Here is a 22,584-nt window from a genome sequence, read left to right as displayed (position 1 = left end):
GCCCACCTGTCAATTCCCAACCTCTTTTGAGGGCATTTTGGCTTACAGAACCTAGGTTACCAAAATACTGTAGTTGGTGATTGTTGGATTCTTTGTGTTGGTGTTAGTTTTGATCTGACTGTTTCATACGGTAGCCATGCTGGTCTGTGGTAGAACAGCTAGATTTGATCCCAGTTTAGGCTTGCCAGTCCCCAGGTCCCTGCAGCCACCCCCAAAGTCTCCAGGAATTTTCCAACTGAGACCTAACAACCCTAGAAAGAGGACTTTCGGGCCCTGAATGGGGTTGCCAGAATGAAAATAAGTTTCTTGCAATCTTTTATGTAGGAAATGCCTTGAGCACAGTGAGAGGGTGATTTCTCACTTGCTCATGCCATGTCAATTCTCAGTGCAAAGATTGGGGAGCATTTGTGAGATATATGTGTGTAGTTTAGTGAGTGCCAGTTCTTATAAGTTGTGCCTTCATTGTTCCTACAGTTGAAATACCTATATTTCCCCTTCCTTTAAAATAAAAGCCACAATATATATAGCCATGCCATTTCTTTAAAGAAACTTGTGGAAGTATCATATTAAACTTAAAATGGTCAAGTTTTCCTTTCCTTGATTATGGACTGAGGCATTTACTGGTACAGAAGAATGAAACCTGGTATGTATGTTTGTTAAGTACTATTATAAATATCAACTCTTCGTTGAATTTCCCTAATCTTTATATTATGCAGTGAAAGCGAAACTAGTAACTTTTATTTAAATTTATCACAGAAGCCTATCATTACCAAATTTGTTAATGAGAAAGGAGCAATTTACTTGAAATATTTTGTATTGGGGATAGGGAAAGGAATGATTAATCTCCAGCAACCTTTTATGTATAATTTTACACACAACTGTTTCAGCCACAATCAATTTAGTTTCCTGCTGTGATCTTGCTGTAAACTCCCTACAGACCCCCATTGTTCAGAAACAGCTTGTCACCACAAATCAGCTTAGCCAACCAATTAACAAATCCTTGCAAACATATTGCAGCCACTCTAATTAAGGGGTTTTCTCCACCCTTTATTATATAAATTTCTCAGGTTTCAACTTCTAAGCTGCGAGCTGCATTCCATGATTCAACACTCAACACAGACACAGGCTTCAGGAAGAAGAGGAAATGTGCTTTCTGACTAAGCATCCAGTTCTTTGGATAGTATCCTTGACTTTTATATTTGGTCCAACCACTGCAGGAACACAACCTGAGCAAGAACAGAATGAGAAAAACAATGATGCCTCCAGCCAAAGCTATTTGGTAGATGTTTTACGTATCCTTTCAGCTGATAACTGCACTGAACAACACCAGAACCAATCAAGAGAAATTATCAGGATGCTGTTTGAAAGAACTATGTGTCCACAAAGGGTTTATGGATTACAAGAAGACTGTAATCTGGTCAGTACTCCAAGTAGTAAAAGTAAATGGGACAGATAATGTAATCACAAATTTTCTTTTCATGCAGTTCAATAACAATGAATCTTTTTTCACCTCTCATTTATTGATATATTATGGGATTGCTTTCAGAAGATACCATGCCCTTCAAAATACATTTACATTTTCTTAGTTTGCATAATTTGAGAAGTTTGAACAAACATTCAATTGTAGATTTTATATGGACATTGCATAAAAAAACCTAGGAAATCTACATTGTTTTCATGTTAGGGATATGCAGAATCCAAAATTTCCCTGCAACTTCTCAAGCTAGATCTATGTTGCAGAGCTCGAAAGGTGGTAATCTCAGATTAATTAGCTGGTTCCAACAGGCATCAGATTCAAACAGGCAAATGATTCAGAGAAAAGAAGACTGAGGGCCCCAATGGCTTCTACCTCTGCCATTTCGGTAATGTTTGCATCCAGGAACCACATGGGTGAGGGAAGTATTTACCTTGCCTGGAGAGCACTAGAAAGTTTATCAGGAAACATATTGCCAGATGAGTAGGTTTTAGATCCATGGCCTGGTATGTTGCTGGGTGCCAGACATGATAAAAGCTTCTCTCCCCTGCCTCCTTTGTGGAATGAGCAAGACTGGACCCATGATCAGTGCCAGCTGGGTTGGATTTATGCACATGCTAAATAAGTTACTTTTTAGGACCTTATATTATGAGAGGCATCTAAATACCATTTTAAAAAATTCAAAATGACTAAAATATCATCTTACCCTTTTAGAAGGCAACTGTGTGCTTTCTGCAGCCCTGGGCTGCAGAAAGGACACAGTTGCCTTCTAAAAGGGTAAGATTTATTGTTCCATTTTGTATGTGGTATTCTTAAATGTATGCTGGACAGTGCAGCAGTAACATTCGGGGGTTTTTGGGGGGCGATTGGGGGGGGGTTGTGTGTGTAGGGGTGTTGCAATCTCTTGAGAGTCTGAGAGGAAAAGAACAATTGTGTGAATATTAACTATGGAAACAAGTTTGAAAAAATAAATTCCTACAAATGCAAATGATGGTGGTAGGTACGCAGGAAATACAACAGCTAGTCTTGTTCCAGGTCCCCCAAATCCTAATTATGTAAGTGCATTATCTTCTGCTAGTTTATTTATTTAAAACATTTACATCCCACACTCCCATGTTTATTTACAAAGTAATTTACAGCATCAAATATAGAACAGTGAAATTGCAATTGCAATAATAAAGGACAAATAGCAAGATGGGAAACATATAAAATCAGATTGAGCTAAGAACTGAATTAAAACATTCTGGGCAATAATCAAGGCCATCATTTTGGTGTAGAGCATGAGCAGAGGATAGATCAACAGGAAACCTGGAAAAGAAATGTTTTAGAATAGTGCCTAAGGCACAACCAGCTTGGCACCAGATTACCCCCTAGGAGAGAATTTAATGGCCAATTCATCACAACTGAAAAGGTCTTATAGAGGATTGTCAGCTCCAGGTTGGGAAACTCCTGGAGATTTGGGGAGAACAGAACTTTCAGTGGGGTACAATGCCATAGAGTTTACCTTCCAAAGCATCCATTTTTCTCCAGGAGAACTGATCTATGTGGTCTATAGGTCCCCAGGACCCACTCAGAGGCTGGCATCCCTAGATCTGGTTCTTTCCCATCTTGCCTTTGTAGGTGAGGGCACATAGGGCAGGGTCTAAGAGGCAGATATTAACAACTGGACGGTTGTTACAATGGGAGCAATTAGCCCTTCAGATATATATGCAGAAGAATTTTTTATTGGGGGGAACGCAATCTACTTTGGGACCCATCCATCACAAACTTTAGGAACCCAACCATGAGTTGATAGGTTATGTGCATTGAGGCCTCTTATTGACTCTTTGTAACCAGTGTAGTTAAGAGTGTCAGACTAGTATCTGGAAGACCCAGGTGTGAGTCCCCACTTGTGCTATGGAAGTCTGCTGGGAGACTTTGGACCAGTCATTCTCCCAGGTGCCTAACCTACCTCCTAGAGTTGTTGTGAAGATAAAATTCAGGAACCACATAGGTGAGGAAAGATAAAATGGAGGAGAGGAGAATAATGTGTGCTGCTTTGGGTCCCCATGGGAGAGAAAGGCAGGATAAAAATGCATTAAATAAAAATAAATAAATACATTTTCTAAAGTAGAAACCTTAATTTTAAATATAACAGACTGACAATCTTATACAACAATAAAAATAGTAAACTGTTTGATTCAATCCAATATAATAATTTTAGAAGCAGGCAAAAGTCAATACCGGGAAGGAGCTTTAGGAAGACAAAGGGGACCACTGACCCTCTATGTATTATGTTCTACTTAAAGTCACTGGTTCCAAGGCATTTGGGTTTTATAGATAATAACCAAAATGCTGAGAGATCTCCAAGCCCCACCTAGAGGCTGGCAAACATAGAAGTTCACCAGCTGGCTTTAGTCATTTTACTTATTTTGATTTAGATATTTAAGCAATAATTACTCTGTAAATGCAAACATTAATATAAAATTTCCCTCCATATTTCTCACTACAAGGGTAGCGTCAGGCCCCTGTGACATGACATCATATTACCTTGTCTCCCAAAACAGTAACAGTTAAAAAATGAAAGTTGTAGCATGAAAAACTGGAATTATGATTATGGCTGATTCCAAAGTCTGTGCTTAGTGTTGCCAAAATGCCAACCACCATTTGGGGCTTGGAGATCTTTTGAAATGACAGCTAGGTGGCAGCGATCAGTTGCTCTGGAGAAAATGGCCATTTTGAGTGGTGGACTCTATGTCATTGTACCCTGGAGAAGCATTGTTCCTCTCCAGGCTCTGGAATTATACATTTTATCTAAACAGTATGCTCAGTTTAAGAAGCAATGAGGATTCCAACTATTTTTCAAGGAATGAAATTGAAGATGTGCTAGATACAATAAGAAAACGTTTTAAAATCTATGCAAATCAGGTAAAACGAAATCACGCATATTACTAATACAAAGGTATAAGGATGATAGGATTCTGTTATTTGGATGGTAGGTTTCTATTCACTGTTTTATCAGTACAGTCATGTATACACACAGAGAGACAAATTCATATTATCTTTTCTACATGACTTACCACTCCCTGATGCAGTTTTAAGCTGATGGTTTTGAATGGTGTAATATTAATTCAGTACAAAGTGATGGAAATAACATAGGAAGCAGCATCACTCATATTAACTGTAATGTGGATGATAAGCAGTAGTAAAAGTGGTTAGGAATGGGAAGGCATAAATAGGGCAAAATATTTTTGAGAGTTGGCAAAACACTACTTGCATTCTCTACTGATGCAATTCTTTTTCATCCCTATTGATAAGGGACAATCCACTAAGGCTGTTGCAAAAGCACAAACTTAATCTTTTGGAGGGGGAGTTGCTGGGGGGCAAACCTAGGGAGAGGGTGGGGTCAAAGGCTAAGATCCAAAAAGGCAATTGAAAGATAAATAATGTAAAAGAAATATTTACTACATAATTTAACAATAAATATATCACAGCTCACTAAAGTATTGATTAGAACAGCTTGCTGCATCTAGGTGACATGCTGAGAGTTCACTCATTCAGGTAAGAGACAAGTCAAAATAATGGCAGGTTAAAAGCAGATCTTTGAAATGTGCAGCATATTGGTGTGTCTGAAGAGTGCAAGAAAATGAAATTAACTTCATAGAGGAATCTGAAAGTGCAAAACCAAATGGGGGGGAACCAAAGGGAGAAAAGAAAAGATGGGAGAGACTTTAATGACTCCATGCATAGAGTAAAGATTGGTGTAATACACTGAATTTTATATTGCATAGTATTTATTTATCATCATAATCCCTTATGAGCTAATTGAAATAGTTGATGAGAACTGCCAAGAATTTATCTACATTTCCTCTAAATCCTCATCCCGGTGTTCTAAAAGTAGTGATAGTTTTCCAACGTAGATGAACCACTGATAACATAAAACAGAATTTCTGAATGAATTCTAATATTGTTCCAGACAATCTTTCTGCTTTCCCATCCCTTGGTCCCTCTTCTAGTGGACATTGCAGCTTTCATATCACAAATGCAATGATGGTAAGGTACTTTTGCACAGATGGTTCAGAAGCAAGGATTTCACTTTCTAATGTTCACAGGTAAACACAATAGGATACCCCCTCCTCAACAATGTATCACCAGCAAGACTTTTGAGGGAGCAGGAAACTTTTATTTTCTCTTTGGAGAAAGAAATAACACTTTTTATGCTGTGGATAAAGATCTGATAATACTCAAATGAATTAACAATTAAGATGTATTCCTCTTTAAACATCAGTTTTTCACGTGGAAGAGAAGTTAAAGCATGTTAAGGCTGAGCTAATGAGTTGAGCCCATTTTGGAGAGGCTTGGGCTCAGTTTCTAATTAGCTCATTTCTCAATTGAAGCATTCATATTGGCACCACAGCAAGCAGGCTCCATGTTAATTGCATAGGCTGCCAGTTTCTTTGATCTCCAGCTCAACACCCTTTCATCATTTAATAGACTAGATCCAACGAATCTAAAGTGTCACCTTCATCCATATCCACTGAATTAAGCTTTCATATCCACAGATGATACCCTCCTAAGGGAAACCTTCTTTCTTTGAAATGAGCCTGGGGCCCCCTGGGGCCTCCTTTAACTATTGCCCATAAACTTGGCATCTGCTTCCCCTTGAAGACAGTGGTGCCAATTTTGTGGGCCTTCCATACTACATTAAGGATCTGCCCTGTGGCACAGAGTGGTAAAGCAGCAGTACTGCAGTACTGTGGTCTGAACTCTCTGCTCATGACCTGAGTCTGGTGGAAGCTGGATTCAGGTAGCCGGCCCAAGGTTGACTCAGCCTTCCATCCTTCCGAGGTCGGTAAAATGAGTACCCAGCTTGCTGGGGGGGACGTGTAAAAAGACTGGAGAAGGCAATGGCAAACAACCCCATTAAAAAAAAGTCTGCCATGAAAACGTTGTGAAAGCAACGTCACCTCAGAATCGGAAACAACTGGTACTTGCACAGGGGATCTTTCCTTTCCTTTTCCATACTACATCGAAGAATTTTATGTTCTAAAAGATATTGGAGCTGAACTGAATGACTGCACTTGATAGTTTTAATTATGTGATGGCTTCTGTATAAATAATTTTAAATTTCACCTTAAAGACCAATAAGATTCCCAGGCATAAGCTTTAGAGAGTCAAAGCTTCTCTCATGAGATGTATCCCTCAGGCTTGTACTGCTCAAATACTAAAAGAAATAACTACAGAATTCTCCAGTTCTGAACTTAATCTGAACATCTAGCCAAGGTAGTTTTTTCAGTAAGCTTCATGTATGAAAACACCCTTATCCTTCCTTCCCATCTCATTATTTATAGTACAATGTGACTAAGTATTAATCCAATTTCCTTCCATTTTCAGTGTGCTCTGGTACATGTTTTCGGGAATGAAGCTAGTATACTGACCAGCAATGGAGCTGATGCAAATACACTTCCCCGTCTGGCCGCTGCCATACTTACATCTGTTCTGCAAGGAGCCTGCCTGGGTAAATTACATTTACCCTCACCAGAATTCTTCATAAGCTACGTTTTCAGTTCTCTAAACAGCACTACTGAACTCCATGTAACCGGTAGAGCAGCTTATGTATCTTAGTCTACCATCTCTAATAGTGACTTTGATTAAAAAATAGTATTAATTTAAAAAGCATAAATACCCTGGAGCCATTGGCCTTGAAGTGCAAACTCTGAGTAAGTTAGGCCGCTGTTATAACCTAAGTAGAAAAAAAGGGAACAAAGCCTGAAGAATGGGAAAGAAGTAAGTACTGTAGAAGAAGAATACATAAAGAGAGAGAGAGAGAGAATACAACATTCTGAAGCACAATGGCTTTTTGACTCTTAGGATCTTCTTTTGGAGATGGGAAGCCATCATAACTGTGGAAGAGGTTTTTTACAGAAAGGTCTTCCATGAAACATCTTTGACTGTTTTTTGCTTAAGATATTCTTGAAACTTTCACATGTCTTATGATTTTAAAACCCCCAAATGAATCATTATAAAAACTGGACTTGCACAATCAGTTGAGCAGCTTCATAACCACAGGGGCTTCCCCAGCCGCTTTTGTGGTACTAGATATCAATAGACAGACAGACAGACAAACTGCTTTTGTGGAATTGCAGGAAAACTGGACTTGCACGATCAGTTGAGGAGCTCCATAACCACAGGGGCTTCCCCAGCTGCTTTTGTGGTACTAAATACTGATAGACAGACAGACAGACTGCTTTTGTGGAATTGCAGGAAATGGGCAAGCCATAGTAGCTGATAGCTCTGTGTGTGGTGCCACTGGAATATATATAGAACTGTAGAATTTTGTGAAGTTACAAGAATTCTGTATTTTTTTTTTTTTTTTACAATTTCCCACAATACACACACACATGCAGCACAGAGATCACTTGAAACTGCATCCATGTAGTAGTTGCCAATGATGCAAATCACACTGTAAATATGTGTAAATGCAGATTATTCAAACAAGAGTGTTTTGTGGTGGTAGGAAGGGAAATCAAACAGATGGGCAGAACCCAGATCTTAACATCAAGTCTCTTAGTGAGGATGAGTAATCTTTGACATATAGATATGATTGCAAGAATTCTCCATGTTTCCTGTAGTTTGCGTGAAGTTGGCCATAGCTAAAGCTGGGGGATAGATAATATGCTGACAGGAAGCTTATACTTCAGAACCATTGCTCTAGGATCTACAGTTATCTCATTTATATGAAATATTTATTGAACTGGCCTCTTCTCAAAGAGAACTGGATGACAAATAGTGCTTCTCTCTTTTAAACTTTTCAGGGCCAGTATAATAAATTATGTTGCAAGTGGAATGTAGGTGGCAGGAATTTGCTTGGAAGAATCTTGTTTTGTTTCAGAAACTAAATTAGGTTTCAGTAGGACACACTGGTGGTTTTTCTATCTGAGTACAGTGGCTCTTCTTTAGGACCAAGATTACAAGCAGTACCAGGTTTGTAATGAGACATCAACTAGCTGTATAATTCACTACTATCTTGTTCCACAAAGATTTCAGAATATATGGAATTCAAGGACAGATGTTATTTGACATTTTCTTCTAGTTTCAAATAATTCTTCCAGTGTGTGTAACAACCTCAACATTTGAAACAGGGGTACCACAGACATGCTTTCCTTACTGAATATCCAGTGTGGTGAGACGGTTAGAGTGTTGGACTAGAACAGAGAAAACCAAAGTAGTTCAAATCACTACTCAGATATGAAGTTCACTGGGTGACTAAATAATGCGTTTTACATCTAGATTTTTACTGTGTAAGAATAGCAAAAATACAGATATAAAACGCATTATCTTGTGAACGCACCTTCAGTCTCTCAGCCAAACCTAGTCGCTTTCCCCTTGTTCTCTAATGATGAATCCATGAAAATATACACATACAGTGCTGTTTCTTATGTTTAGTGCTTTGAGACTAGAGAATCTGAAGCACTGACTGCCTGCTCCCATATGAGCCTGCCCTAAATTTTAGATCATCATCTGAACTCCTACTCTGTGTTCCCCAGGGGCAGGAGGCTGTGAGGGAGAAGTCCTTTTCTGTTGCTATACCTCATACATGGAATCCCCTTCCCATAGTCAACCTCTTGTCATAAAATATTTTAACTTTCCAGGGCCAGTCCTAGCCTTTAAAAAAAAGTTTACTCAGGAGGTTGTTAGTTATTTATTTAGTGGACTTATATCCACTAAATATCCCAGAAGAACAATAGTTAGGATGTCCCATCAGGAAGGATTTATTTTGGAGTGTGATATAAGTTTTATTGGCTGATTTTTGAAATTTTACTACAGTGCTTGTAAGAATGCAAGCAGTGTTTTTAAAATATGTTAGGTGATTATATGGCTTTATGTTTTTAAGGTAGTTTAAGAAGTTGACTTTGGAGTTTTATTTATTTGTGATTTATTTATTGCGATGTGACTGCATCATTTCTGTTATTGGAAACTGCTTTGAACAAAAATTAGACGAGACAGGATAGAAATATTGGTAACATAAATGAGTGAAATAAAAACATACATACCTCAGTTATAGCTGTAGACACAGTTATCTACAGCTGTAACAGCTGACACAATAGAACTAATTACAGGTGCAACAATTATAGCTTTATAGAAACAGTTGAAATATTTTATCCTTTTATTTTAATTTATTAGGTAATCCCATTTTTTTCTAATGAATTCTCTTAGAAATAGACCAGCTTCTGAGAATGCTAAGGGCTGGAAAGAATTGCAGCTCAAATGGACAAACGTATCCCAGAAGAACAATTGCAGATGCCGAACATCAAAACATTTCAGCTAATGGGATAATTATGACCAGTTATCAAGAAGATAATGAAAACACGGGTGAATGGGAACAGGTAAGCAAACATCTGTGGAATGGGCAATATCTACACAAGCTGTGACCTGCAATGAGGCATTCCTGCTTTTGTCCATCCTTATTTGAAACACAATTGCCTGATCAGACATCCTGACCGTAATCCACCTTGCCGCAAGCCTGCCCCGTTATTGACCAATCAAATGGCCCAGCCTGGTGCATTCTCTTTAAAAAAAAAAAAAGCCTTGGTGTATGTGCATAAATAATGTTGGTTTTGCGTGCATGCGCTTCTGAAAGTGTGGACTAAATAATGATTGCATTACTCACAAAGCTCAACCTAAAAATAATTAAACATGAAAAAAGTATTTGCGGTTGCTCAGAAAGCGTCTCTTGCAGCACTTGAGGCACCCATGGGCCCCTGCTGCCTTTTGTTGATGATGCAATTATGCATGTATCACTAAGATTGAAAAACAAAATGCTGCTGAACCAGGATTGATGGGGATGCAAGTTGTGATTGCTTGATGGTGCTGGAGCTATCAGCAGGGAAAATCTTTTTCTGGCCCATCATCAGGTGTTTAGCACCAGACTTCAAGTGCTGTCAAATAAGTCCAGAACTGAGTCAGGACAGGACGGGTTGCCTGTGACTCACTGATTATTCCCAGCTGTTGCTGTCTGGACATCCACTTTAAATCTGATAGGCATCCATGACTATGTCGGATATAAATGCACATCTGACTGTGGCCCAGAAAACCTTATTTAGGTGACTAGGGCTGATTCTGCATTTGGCGTTTGCCTCCCTTTTGCTCCGTGGTTGTTCCATGCGGGCGTGATTTCCCGATTCCACACTAGAGGATTTCTCCCGAATTCAATTCCCAATCTGTTCCATGTGTTCTGATTCTGCATTACTGCTGCTCCCAGAGTTTCCCCCACAATCGTAGCAATTTCCCCTTTCCTCATATGTTTCCCTTTTCTTTTTTAACACGCATGCGTGTTCGCGTTACAATGCGATTGTCTTTGTTTGCGTTACAACATAATGCCAGAGGCATAATACTAGCAAAGTCACGTGTTTTCCTTTCGCCCTGACATTGGCAAGTTATCTAAGCCCCGGGAAATCTGAGTCGGTGATCCACCATTTTTATCCACACATGCTGAATGTTAAGCACACAGTTTTCCATTAAAAGCTATAACAAATTACAAATAGATGCATGAAGGTGGGGGGGGGGGGGGAGATTTATGCCGAGGGGTTAAGGGAGAAAGTTTCCCCAACCTATCAAAAATATAAACCTATAAACATAATCCAATTCCCGTTCCCGTTTGAGGCCATACGGGGGGGGGGGGGGAGATTGATAAAGGTGGCAATCGCACATCTTTAAAGTAGTTTGTGTAACGTCGCTATTTATTTAGTTGCATTGTAATGATCTTATTTGAAAAAAAAATTATAATAGTCAGGAGAGATTTAATCGGAGGGGGGAAGTAATCACTATGCAATGACACATTGTCAAAATCATGTAGAATACCATAAAGAATGGGGGCGGGTGGAAGCAAGGGATGTATTCAGTAAAAGAAAATCATGTTACATCGTTATATATTTTTCACGTTGTAACGTGAAACGTGATTGGTTTAAAAAAATTACTTTATTTGGATAATATTGGATAATTTTCAAAGGGAGTAAAATTAAGGAAGTATGACGAAATAACTGGACGGAATCATGGGCGTGATGTGGGTGTGTTCTACTGATGTGAGAAGTTTGACAGCACATTGGCGTGAGTTCTGCACATAAATTTCGAGCCCCGAAACCGCATCAAAAATAAACTTCTCACTTTTTGAGGATCTCTTAAATGCGGGGTGACACAGCTTTGGAGGCAGGTCATACTGCCGCCCCGGGTCAAGATATGCAGAAACCAACATCTGCCCCGGGGGAAACACAGCGCCGGAGCCGGAGCAAAAGCTAATGCGGAATCAGCCCAGAACTCAGCCAGGACATTATTGCTTGTTCTATTATACTTTTTTTTTAAAAGGCTTCTCAGCTTTGAACCTCAAGGTCTGATCCAGATCTGCTTCAAGAAAATGCTTCCCTTCACTCAAATGTTTGCTTTATATTGGATTATTTAAAAAATAGTAGCAGACCTTCATATTTGAGCATGGGAACATGTGAGCTGTTTCTGATATATATTAACAACCTAAATAGTGAACAAGTGCATGGCTTCAAACTAATTCAGGTTTGTTTCCATATTATTGGAGCATTATGATTGCCGCTTCTTTGAGGGTTATCCCATGCTGCTCTGGTATAATCTGCACACAAAATAAGTGTTCACACACTGCTCTTGATCTTAGCCAAAAGGCCTAGAACTGAACAGAACAGAACAAGTGATATAGAATATATACCTGAAACAGCTCATGTCACCATCACTTCTTTGAACAGCATTAGCATCAATGAGTTTCACAGCTTAATCCATAAAACCAGTAACTTTGTTTTATAAACAATTTACCCATTGAATAATCTTTAGAACTAAATTGGCCTCTTTTTTTTAAAGAGTGGCAATTAAATGAGTTTTGAATTGGGTTATAAAAGTAGAAAGTGCTTTTGGAGAAAGGCACACATTTTATCATCTACCTTTATTTTGGCATCTATTAATTGTCTTATTAAATTCTGTTAATTGTTCTATTGAATACATTGATATTCTTTTGAGTAAGTCACTGCTCAGAGTATTACATTTTTATGTTGTCACTAAAATTTATCTTTTTTTTTTTTGCATGTTCATAAGAAAGCCATTGATTTTCATTAGTAACAGATGGTTCTAGTCTTTGCTGCTGTTAGTTAAATTAAGATACAAAATTTAATTGCTTTAGATAAAATGCCACACAAATAGGTCACTGATCTTCAGATAAATATATTTGTTACAGAATTCTCTTAATTTAGTGTCCCATAATAAAAGCAAAATATTCTTTTTTAAAAAACCCTGTATTTCAGAATAGCAGCTGCTTCCAAATATGCAAAAAAATCAAACTGGCCTTGCTATTTGCAATCGCAATGAATCATGATGTATTTAAGACACAATCCAGCTTCTGGCCACAAAAGAAATTAGAAATGAATTTCCTTTGCTAAAATTATTCCATTATTGTGTCCTACAAGGATACTTCACATATAACTCAAGCAGCTCAAGACTACCTGAGCTGCTGCTTGATTTAATATTTTCCACTGTAAAATAAAAGGACATTCTGATTAAATGCCTCCTTAAGCTTTACTTAAAAATTTGCCAAGTAAGGAGTTTCTAGGTACTCCCGTGACCTTTTCTAGTACTGTGATTTTCGTATAGTTAGAAACTCCTACCAGTTAAAAATGCTACCTTTCATTTAATCTAAAGTATAAATGAGAAGTTCTTTTGATACCATTTTACACATCTAAGTCTTATCTGCTGATATCATTTTTAGAAGTACTCTACAAGTGAAGGACCCACAAGACTTGTATAGGTGATCTCATCCCTCCCCACTCTCCTTGCTGGCTTGACTGCAGTGCTGTCTCCTCTGCCAGCCTGGTTCATGTGGCAGTGGCAGGGGGAGAGGCTCACATTTCCCCCACCTGCAGCATTGCTGCCTCTGCCATCCTGGCTCATGTGGTGGCAGCAGCTCAGGCTCCTGCTCCTTCGTCTGAGAAGTGTCATCACAGGGACCTTCAAGAAATTCATGGGAGTAGGGAGACCCCAGTGGCAGCAGTAGCATCATACTGCTACCGCACTTGCTCACGTTTACTCCTCTCTTTGCTTGCCCATCCTCTGGCCTGCCCCACAGCACTGCTTGCTCCTCTACCTGCTCCTAGGCAGTTCTGCACCTGCTTAGCCTTCCTCACCCCCTCAGTTATTGGCTTGTACTTTATTCAAATGTCTGCTAAGACCTTGCAACATGGTGTCACAAGATCTTGGGTTTCCCCCCAGTAAATATATTTGAGGACTCTAAAATGTTTTACCTTTTCTTTCAGTTTCTCAAACTAGTTTTCACTGGTTTGAAGAAAATGTTCCTTTGTCTCGTATGGTCCCAGTCTCTGGATTTCAACAGCCACAGCTAGTGCCATGTTGAGAATTAGATGTAACAAGGTCACCTAGTGAGCTTCCAAAGTAGAGTGGTGATTTGTACCTCGGTGTCCCAGATTGTGGACTGAAACTCTAACCGCTACAGTGTATATGGGCTTTTGTGGAGTGGCTGTTCATGAACAGTATAAGCAGCCAGTGTTTCAAGTCATATGATAATCAGTTTTTCTGTGGTTGCTGTCAAGCCTGTTCATCAAAAACTAAAAGAACCTCCCCCCCTTTACTGACATAAACCTAGGCTTGAAAGCTGGCAATATTGCTGTGGTTGCCTAGCAACCCCCAATAGCTACTAAGATCTCAAAGAGAATTCATTTCTTAAAACTATAGGTACTGCTTTTTTTTAGTTGGGGTAGTTAACGCCCTTTTAAATTCTTGGGATTTTTTTTAGATGGGGGGGGGTTGCTTGTCAGGTTTATTGAAATATCTGTCTTGATTGTTAAATATCCATAGATCAGACGGTGCTTAGAATTAGATATTGATGATCTATTGTTGTTTCAAGCTGCAAAGGGCTATATTTAATAAACATTTCTTGTCTGTCACTCAGGCTTGTCTTCCTGCAAATGAGCTTGTAAAAATATTTTTCCATGACAGTCATCAAGCAATTTCTAAAGAACACTTCAAGCAAATAAGCCCAGCAATAATTCAGCAGTTATTAAGTTGTTCTTGCAAGTTTACAGAGCCCAAGAAAACAAAACCTACACCCACACCTCTGGAAAGTAAGTTGCATTACCAAGCTAAATACTATTAATGATCACAGGGTTAATTTTGTGAATATAATTGTCATTGGTTTGAACATTCCTAAAACAAATGCATGATTGTATTAAAGATGGAGGAGCCAGTTTGGTATAGTGGCTAAGTGTGCGGACTCTTATCTGGGAGAACCAGATTTGATTCCCCACTCCTCCACTTGCAGCTGCTGGAATGGCCTTGGGTCAGCCATAGCTCTCGTAGGAGTTGTCCTTGAAAGGGCAGCTGCTGTATAGAGCTCTCTCAGCCCCACCTACTTCACAGGGTGTCTGTTGGGGGGGAAGGTAAAGGAGATTGTGATTGCTCTGAGGCTCTGAGATCCAGAGTATATGGTGGGATGTAAATCCAATATCTTCTTTCCATGAGCCAGTCCCCCTCCTCAGTCTTGCTCCATTTTCCTTCTTACCACAATTCCCTTCACATCACACAGAGCTTTGGTCCATGCAAGTCCTGCAATCCGCAGCAGATTTTTTTCACTATGGTCAAAGGGAACTCCCTTTTCTCTTTTTCACCAATAGGGAAACTAGATGAATTTTTGTTATTATTTTATTCGCTATCAATGAGGGGAAATGGAAGATAGTGATATCTGAACTAGGAATGGGCACAGAATGGGAGAATGCTGGTTTGTTTTGGTTCCTGATTCATTTGATTGCCTGAATCAGAGGTTCATTTCATTTTGTGATTTGTATGGTTGCCTGAACTGATTCATGGTTCATTGGTTCGTTCCCTATGATCCACTCAAGTCAACACTTTGGCCGCAGCATATTGTACCAACTGTAACTTCTGGACAGTGTTCACAGCAGCCCCACATAGAGTGCATTGCAGTTATCTAATCTAGATATTACCAGGTCATGCAGCACACTGGCAAGATCTTTTCTGTCCAGGAAAGGCAGCAGCTGGTTCACCAAATTCAGAACCACCCTCAAGCTACAAACCTGCTACTTAAGGGAAATGCAACCCCATCCAGAACAGCACCTCCATTTAGTCAGGAATATGTGTCATTCTAAAATTGCCTCCAGGACCTGTTCATGGTTTCCATGCCTTTCCCTAGAATCTGCTGGTAGTGTAAGACAGAACTGAGTAGCAACTACATATTGATAGCAGCTCTGCCAAAATATCTGGATGACCTCTCTCAGCAGTTTTATATAGATGTTGAAGAGCATGAGGGATAAGATACAATCATGGGGGATTCATAGGCCCAAGGCACAGCAGCAGTTCCCCAGAACCACATTCTGAAACCTACTCTCAAAGCAAAACTGGAACCACCACAGAACAGTGCCTCTCAGTCCCAGTCCTGGAAAGCAGTCCAGAAGGATACTATGATTGATGGTTTCAAAAGCCACCAAGAGGTCCAGGAGAATTACCACGGTTGCATCTCCTGGGGCATGTCATCTATCAGGGCTACCAAGGCAATTTCAGACCCATAACCAGGCCTGAAACCAGATTTGAATGACTCTAAAAACTGCATTTTTCAATAATCGTGGAAGTAATTGCTGCAGTTAGCCTATCACCACTCTGTCTGTCTGTCTGTCTGTCTGTCTGTCTATCTATCTGTCTGTCTGTCTGTCTGTCTGTCTAAATATTGCTTTAAGCAGAAGTTAGAATAAAAATGAATTTTAAAGACTTTACTCAGTATTATGTATCTTGTACTGGATTATTGTGCCTATGAATTTTGCCTATGAATTTTGCCACATGATCATTTGTACCCAACAACAGCCATGACACCTGAGCGCACACTACTCTCAGCAATTCCATATTTTTAAGTAAAGGGGTGACCGAGGCATGTTGAAATTGTTCTAAATAACTAAATAACATGGAGAGAGCTACCTCATAAATAGATTCCAAATCTTGGTTTCAGGCCACTTCAGAAGGGCTAATAGGAGAACTTTTCCAATCTCTTCATCATGGAGGTTGTCCACAGAATATTCTGCTTTAATCTTTAGCTGACCTTTTCACAGGACAAAGTAGCATACATAGTACTTTTCCCCATTTTATGTTGGTGTGTTTAGGATTTGGGGGCAGAGAAGGTATGAGTTATGTCTACAAAAAGATTACAGAAATGCATGCTGGGATGGGGCAGGGAGAATTAAGAATGGAATTTTTGATACAAAAAAATTTCAAGACAAGTATAGAATGGACTGAGTGACAATCATCCAACCCTACTTTTAATGCATTGCTTATATTCTTTCCGGTCTCAGTATCTACTTAATATAGCATAGGTATCACATCAGAGTATTTGAAGAGCTTCACCCATTATTTTCAATATATTAGTAGTCAAACATTATATTTGTCTCCAGCTGTGCAATATATTGTCTTACACCAGGCGAGGCTAATATACCCTTCTGATTCACTGGATCCTCTTTTCCCAACTTAGCTTTGCCTTCATTTTGCCTGACCTTTGTTCACCTACTCAGCTTTGCTGATTTCTGTTCTTCGCTTCAACTGCCACAGAATCACAGTCTTGCCTAATTCTCTTCCAAAAATACTTACTTGGACATTAGTGCTTTAATAATCTGTGGGACTTGGTGTTCATCTGAGGAGTATTTTCACTCGTATGTTGGCTTTCAAAAAATGACCTTTTGAGTTCATTTCATGAGAACAATCATGTTTTTAAGTGCTCTTGAGGGTTTTTTTGTCTATTTTCTGTGCAGAATATGGATACAGCACTGCTGCAGTCTTGCTTATTACAATTGGATCAATGTTTGGCACAGCTCTCATTCTATTCAATTCGTGTCAAGAAAGCTACACTCTTATTTTACAATTTTTTGTGGGGTTAGCTGTAGGAACCCTCTCTGGAGATGCTCTGCTACATCTTATTCCACAGGTATGGTTTGTTTTGGCATGTTCAAATGCAGGATATCTCTTTATACTGAAACTTCTATTTGCTATACTCTATCTTTCTTAGAAAACTTTAGTCTAGGGGTATGTTTTATATACACACAGCAAGCAAAATTTCAGCAGCTGTAATTTAAGAAATAATTTTAGTACAAAAATGTAGCAAGTCGGGTTGTGCTTCCAGCTCATTAAAGCCAGTAAGACTTCCAGGGTAGACCACAAAGTTAAAATGACCCAGGATCAAGACAAACTGAATGGCCCCTATGGCACCATAAGCCATTGCTGACAGGACCTCTCAGACCAGACCAGCATCATCCACTGCCAACTCCTTCTCCTCCAATCTGGCATCAATGCAGGAGGAGGCAATTGGTGAAGCAACTCCAATCATTGCTGTTGAAGGGTCTGAGCCAACTGACCTATTAGCTGCTGGCAGAACTGCTGAGACTTGGCTCTTACTTCTGACTGCCAGTGGCTTTAAGGCAGTGACCTGCTGGGAGATTTCACTGTAATTTAAATAGCTGGTCTGCCTCTGATGAGACTGTTTACAGAGCTTTTACAGAGTATGCAGATAGAAGATGGTTGTCAGGCAGCCAAACATTAAACATTTAAAATGGAATATCTGTCTGTCTGCACTGATGCTGTTGATGTAAAATACTGGAGCAGGCAGTATAAATTAAAGAGTGCTAGATAATCAATGACTACAACCATGAGATGGCAGTCAAGGCCGCAAAGAAAACTTACTTTGCGGCGGAGATTGCGTCCGCAATTTCGCGCCCGGCACAACTGTTCAACACAATCCGGACTCTTACAACGCTGCCACAGGGCAGACCAAATTTCAATGAATTGGAAATTGGCTGTGAGGCTTTTGCGGATTTTTTTGCGGATAAAATCGCATCGCTCCGTTCCGACTTTCCTGCCATATTAGATACAGTTAGTGGACCTGAGGCTCCGTGCCTGTCTTCGGATCGTGTCCTGGACGGCTTCGGCGCGCTCAGCCTGGAAGAAGTTGACAGGATCCTCCTATCTGCACGCCCAACAACTTGTAAATTGGACCCATGCCCCTCCTGGCTTATTAAGACCTGCCGGAGGGAGCTAAGATATCCTATACGGGATATCATAAATAGATCCCTACTGGAGGGGCATTTTCCATCAGCGCTCAGAGAGGCGGTGGTCCGCCCCCTCTTGAAGAAAACAACGTTAGATCCGACCGAATTGGCACACTATCGGCCGGTATCGAATTTGCCCTTTTTGGGCAAACTTATCGAGAGGGCAGTGGCGTTGCAGCTACAGAGTTTCCTGGAGGACGCTTCTATCCTTGACCCCTACCAGTCTGGTTTTCGCCCGGGCCACGGGACGGAGACGGTGCTGGTCGCCCTGGTGGATGACCTTCAGCGGCATCTGGATCAAGGCGGCTCGGCGGTGCTGATGTTGTTGGACCTATCGGCAGCGTTCGATATGGTCGACCATCGGCTTCTGGCGTGCCGCCTTGCCGATGCAGGGATTCAGGGGTTGGCCTTGCAATGGTTTTCCTCTTTCCTTGACGGTCGGGGACAAAGGGTGGCGATTGGGGAGGAACTGTCCCGGAGACACACGCTTGACTGCGGGGTGCCTCAAGGGGCGGTGCTCTCCCCGATGTTATTTAACATCTACATGCACCCCCTTGCCCAGATTGCCCGAAGGTACGGGCTCGGGTGTCATCAATATGCTGATGACACCCAGCTCTATCTGCTTATGGACGGACGGCCCGCCTGCGCCCCAGAAAATCTGGACCGAGCGTTACAGGCAGTGGCTAGGTGGTTTAGGCTGAGCGGGCTGAAGCTGAATCCGGCGAAGACAGAGGTCCTGTGCCTGGGTCGCTGCGGCCCGGGAAGGGAAATCCCCCTGCCAGTTTTTGACGGCGCGCCGCTAACAGCGTCGGGCAGGGTCAAGAGCCTGGGGGTGCTGTTGGAGCCTTCACTGACAATGGAGGCCCAGATAGCAGCCACTGCCAAGTCCGCGTTTTTTCACCTTAGGCGGGCGAAGCAGTTGGCCCCCTTCCTGGAACGTGACGACCTGGCAACAGTGATTCATGCTACGGTCACCTCGAGGTTAGACTACTGTAATGCCCTCTACATGGGGCTACCCTTGTGCCGGACCCGGAAACTGCAGTTGGTGCAGAACGCTGCTGCCCGGCTGTTATTAGGGCTCCCAAGACGGGAGCACATTCGGCCGGGGCTCCGGGATCTGCACTGGCTGCCGGTAATATTCCGAGTCCGGTACAAGGTGTTGGTCATTACCTTTAAAGCCCTATATGGCCTAGGACCTGTCTACCTTAGGGACCGTCTTTCCCCACACGTTCCCCAGAGAGTACTACGCTCGGGTTCACAAAACCTGTTGGTAGTCCCCGGGCCAAAGGAGGCCCGTCTAAAATCCACCAGGGATCGGGCCTTCTCAATAACGGCACCTTATTGGTGGAACCAGCTGCCGGAGGAGGTGCGGGCCCTGCGGGACCTAGGGCAGTTCCGCAGGGCCTGTAAGACAGCCCTCTTCCGGCAGGCCTATAATACTGACTGACAAGGAAATCTTTTGGATGGAACGAAATGCATCTGTAGACCGCCGGTTTTATCTATCTTGTTTTTATTAATTTATGGTTTTAATTCTACTTGTAAGTGTTTTAAATTGTAGTATTAAATTATTATGTTGTAAGCCGCCCTGAGACACTTCGGTGTGAAGGGCGGGGTATAAATTCCAATATAAATAAATAAATAAATAAATAAACCAGTACTAAGTATTAATTCATGCAGAATTTTTTGATATTGTTCTGCAACTGTTGTTTTTAAAACATTTCTATACTTTTAAAAATCTAGAATCAGAATATATCAACATTTTATGCAATTTTGAATGTCTGTTTAAATGCACTATAGACTTTAGGGCCAAACTACAAGTTACCATTTACAAAAGTTCACTAGGGTGGCTTGTAGCCATATTGTAACTGTGAGTTCCCAGTAGCAACTCCATTTAGAAGTACTGCAAGGGTCCAAATCAGATTGGGGCTGTGGTGTGGTGGGAGAAGGGACTTTTTCCTTTCCACCTTGCTATTTTTGAACCCAAATATTCCACCCTCCCATTGAGGATACACATTGGGTATAATGCTGGGATAGATGATGTCAACTGTGTGGAAATGATCCATATAAATAATTCCTGTGGAAGCTGCTTCCATTTTTCTCAGAATCCAGGTGAAGGAAGTTTAACTGTTAAATTTTATCCACAGAATCACTGTCCAATTCAATCTTAAGCCTTTCCTCTTGGATCTGTCATACCTCCTCTTCTTTCTGGTTTCTCTTCTCTTCATGGGTGGGTTTTACCTGAAATAGTCATGGATTGACACATCTCACACATCACAACCGCTTCCTCTGTGAACTGTTTAAATTACTCTCTATTGCATTCCCTGTATTTGTGTCCAACATTGATTACTTTGCATCACATCTTTTTATCTGTCTTTCTTACTTGTTTTCTGTCACTTTATGCAATAAAGATTTATTCAGCTAGTTTAACGATTTCTTCTTTCTTGTCCTCCATCGTATTTTCCCCATATATCAGTGCAAGTACATACCTGAGTGTGCACAAATTTAGAGTCTCATACTGGAGCTCAGAGGTTGTTATGTATGTGGACACAAGGGAAGACTTTGGTGTTTCCGCCTGGCTCATTGAAGCCATATGGACTGAGCTTGGGGACTTAGGAACAAAGGGCTGTATGATGCAAACCCCCGCAGCCCAGGACCAATCACAAACCCCCACCGGTTTGAATGACCCAATAACGTGCTTATGTGGGAACCCAGAGATGTATATAACTTCAGCCCGTGGGCCCAAAAGCCAGTCTTGTACTGTGACCTTTTACTATGTGATTCCTATTAAAGAGCTTGTTATCACTTACTCCAAGATTCCACCATGCATAGAACCCACTATAGTATAGAGATGCATATTGAAAGGCCACCCACCCTTACAGTAACGGGCAGCTGGCTAGTTGTAACAAAATGGAACCTTTCCAAGTCCATCCCTAGTATGAGTTATAGCTGTAGCAAGCATGCACTGGACTTAGAAACTTAAAACTATTCTGGCCATCTTTGGGATGAGGCAGAGAGGTCTAAAAATAACAAAATCTTCCTTTTGCCTTTCTTCATCCACCCGGGGGTGGGGGTGGGACATTTTATGTGTAATAGTAATGCCAGAGGCTGATTCTGTACCAGCTAAACAAATCAACTTGGTCAGAGTGAACAATCTGACATTAGCATCACAGTGCCCAATATTATTAACTGCACCAACAAAACAAAACAAAAAACCCAGACAAATGAAAACCCAAGATCTGCATCAGAAGGCTTGCACTGCATGACTGCAGCCTCAGAAATACAGTAACCAGAGAAAGAGCCTTTCTCATAGCAGCAAATTGAATCTGGAATGGCCTCCATCTAGCAGATTTCTTGCCATAAAGTTTGTTTAGCTGAATATGCTGGGAACAACTCCCATCATGTTGAGCATAAGTGTCTATGGCTTTTTATTCATACTCTGCTTACTTTTGGTATATAATATTTTTATTAGAGTTTTTTATACAGATAATAGAAAAAAAGGAATAGATTGGCACCTCCACAAAAAAGAAATAAGAAACCATTACAACTGTAAAAGATGGAATACTATCTGATTTTCTCTGTTACAGAATCCATATATTTACTAGGGTTGCCAAGTCCAATTCAAGAAATATCTGGGGACTTTGGGGGCGGAGCCAGAAGACTTTAGGGGTGGAGCCAGGAGACATTGGGGGTGGAGCCAGGGACAAGGGTGTGACAAGCATAATTGAACTCCAAGGAAGTTCACATTTAAAGGGACAGCATACCTTTTTAAATGCCTTTCTTCCATAGGAAATAATGGATAGGGGCACCATCTTTGGGGGTTCATAGAATAAGACCCCCTGGTCCAATCGTTTTGAAACTTGGGGGGTATTTGGGGAGAGGCACTAGATGCTATACTAAAAATTTGGTGCATATACCTCAAAATATAGCCCCCAATACCCACAGATCAATTCCCCATTTTTCCCTATGGGAATCGTTCTCCATAGGGAATAATAGAGTGCCCAGTAGACATTTCCC

General features: G+C 40.8%; 1 protein-coding gene across 1 annotated transcript in view; it reads left to right on the top strand.

The window, feature by feature from the left end:
• The window catches only part of SLC39A12 (solute carrier family 39 member 12), a 54,186-nt gene that overhangs the window by 6,358 nt on the left and 25,244 nt on the right, over positions 1–22,584 (top strand). The window contains exons 2-8 of the mRNA XM_060247693.1: positions 1,068–1,439; positions 1,685–1,802; positions 4,276–4,381; positions 6,848–7,055; positions 9,671–9,840; positions 14,427–14,598; positions 17,281–17,453. Coding sequence (XP_060103676.1) covers positions 1,145–1,439; positions 1,685–1,802; positions 4,276–4,381; positions 6,848–7,055; positions 9,671–9,840; positions 14,427–14,598; positions 17,281–17,453 — 1,242 coding nt within the window. The 5' untranslated portion in view covers positions 1,068–1,144. The remainder of the gene's footprint in view (positions 1–1,067; positions 1,440–1,684; positions 1,803–4,275; positions 4,382–6,847; positions 7,056–9,670; positions 9,841–14,426; positions 14,599–17,280; positions 17,454–22,584) is intronic.

Source organism: Heteronotia binoei, chromosome 10 (assembly GCF_032191835.1).
Source record: "Heteronotia binoei isolate CCM8104 ecotype False Entrance Well chromosome 10, APGP_CSIRO_Hbin_v1, whole genome shotgun sequence".
Classification (NCBI taxonomy): domain Eukaryota; kingdom Metazoa; phylum Chordata; class Lepidosauria; order Squamata; family Gekkonidae; genus Heteronotia; species Heteronotia binoei.
Note: the sequence above shows the minus strand (reverse complement) of the source record. Positions and strands in the feature narration are given on the sequence as shown.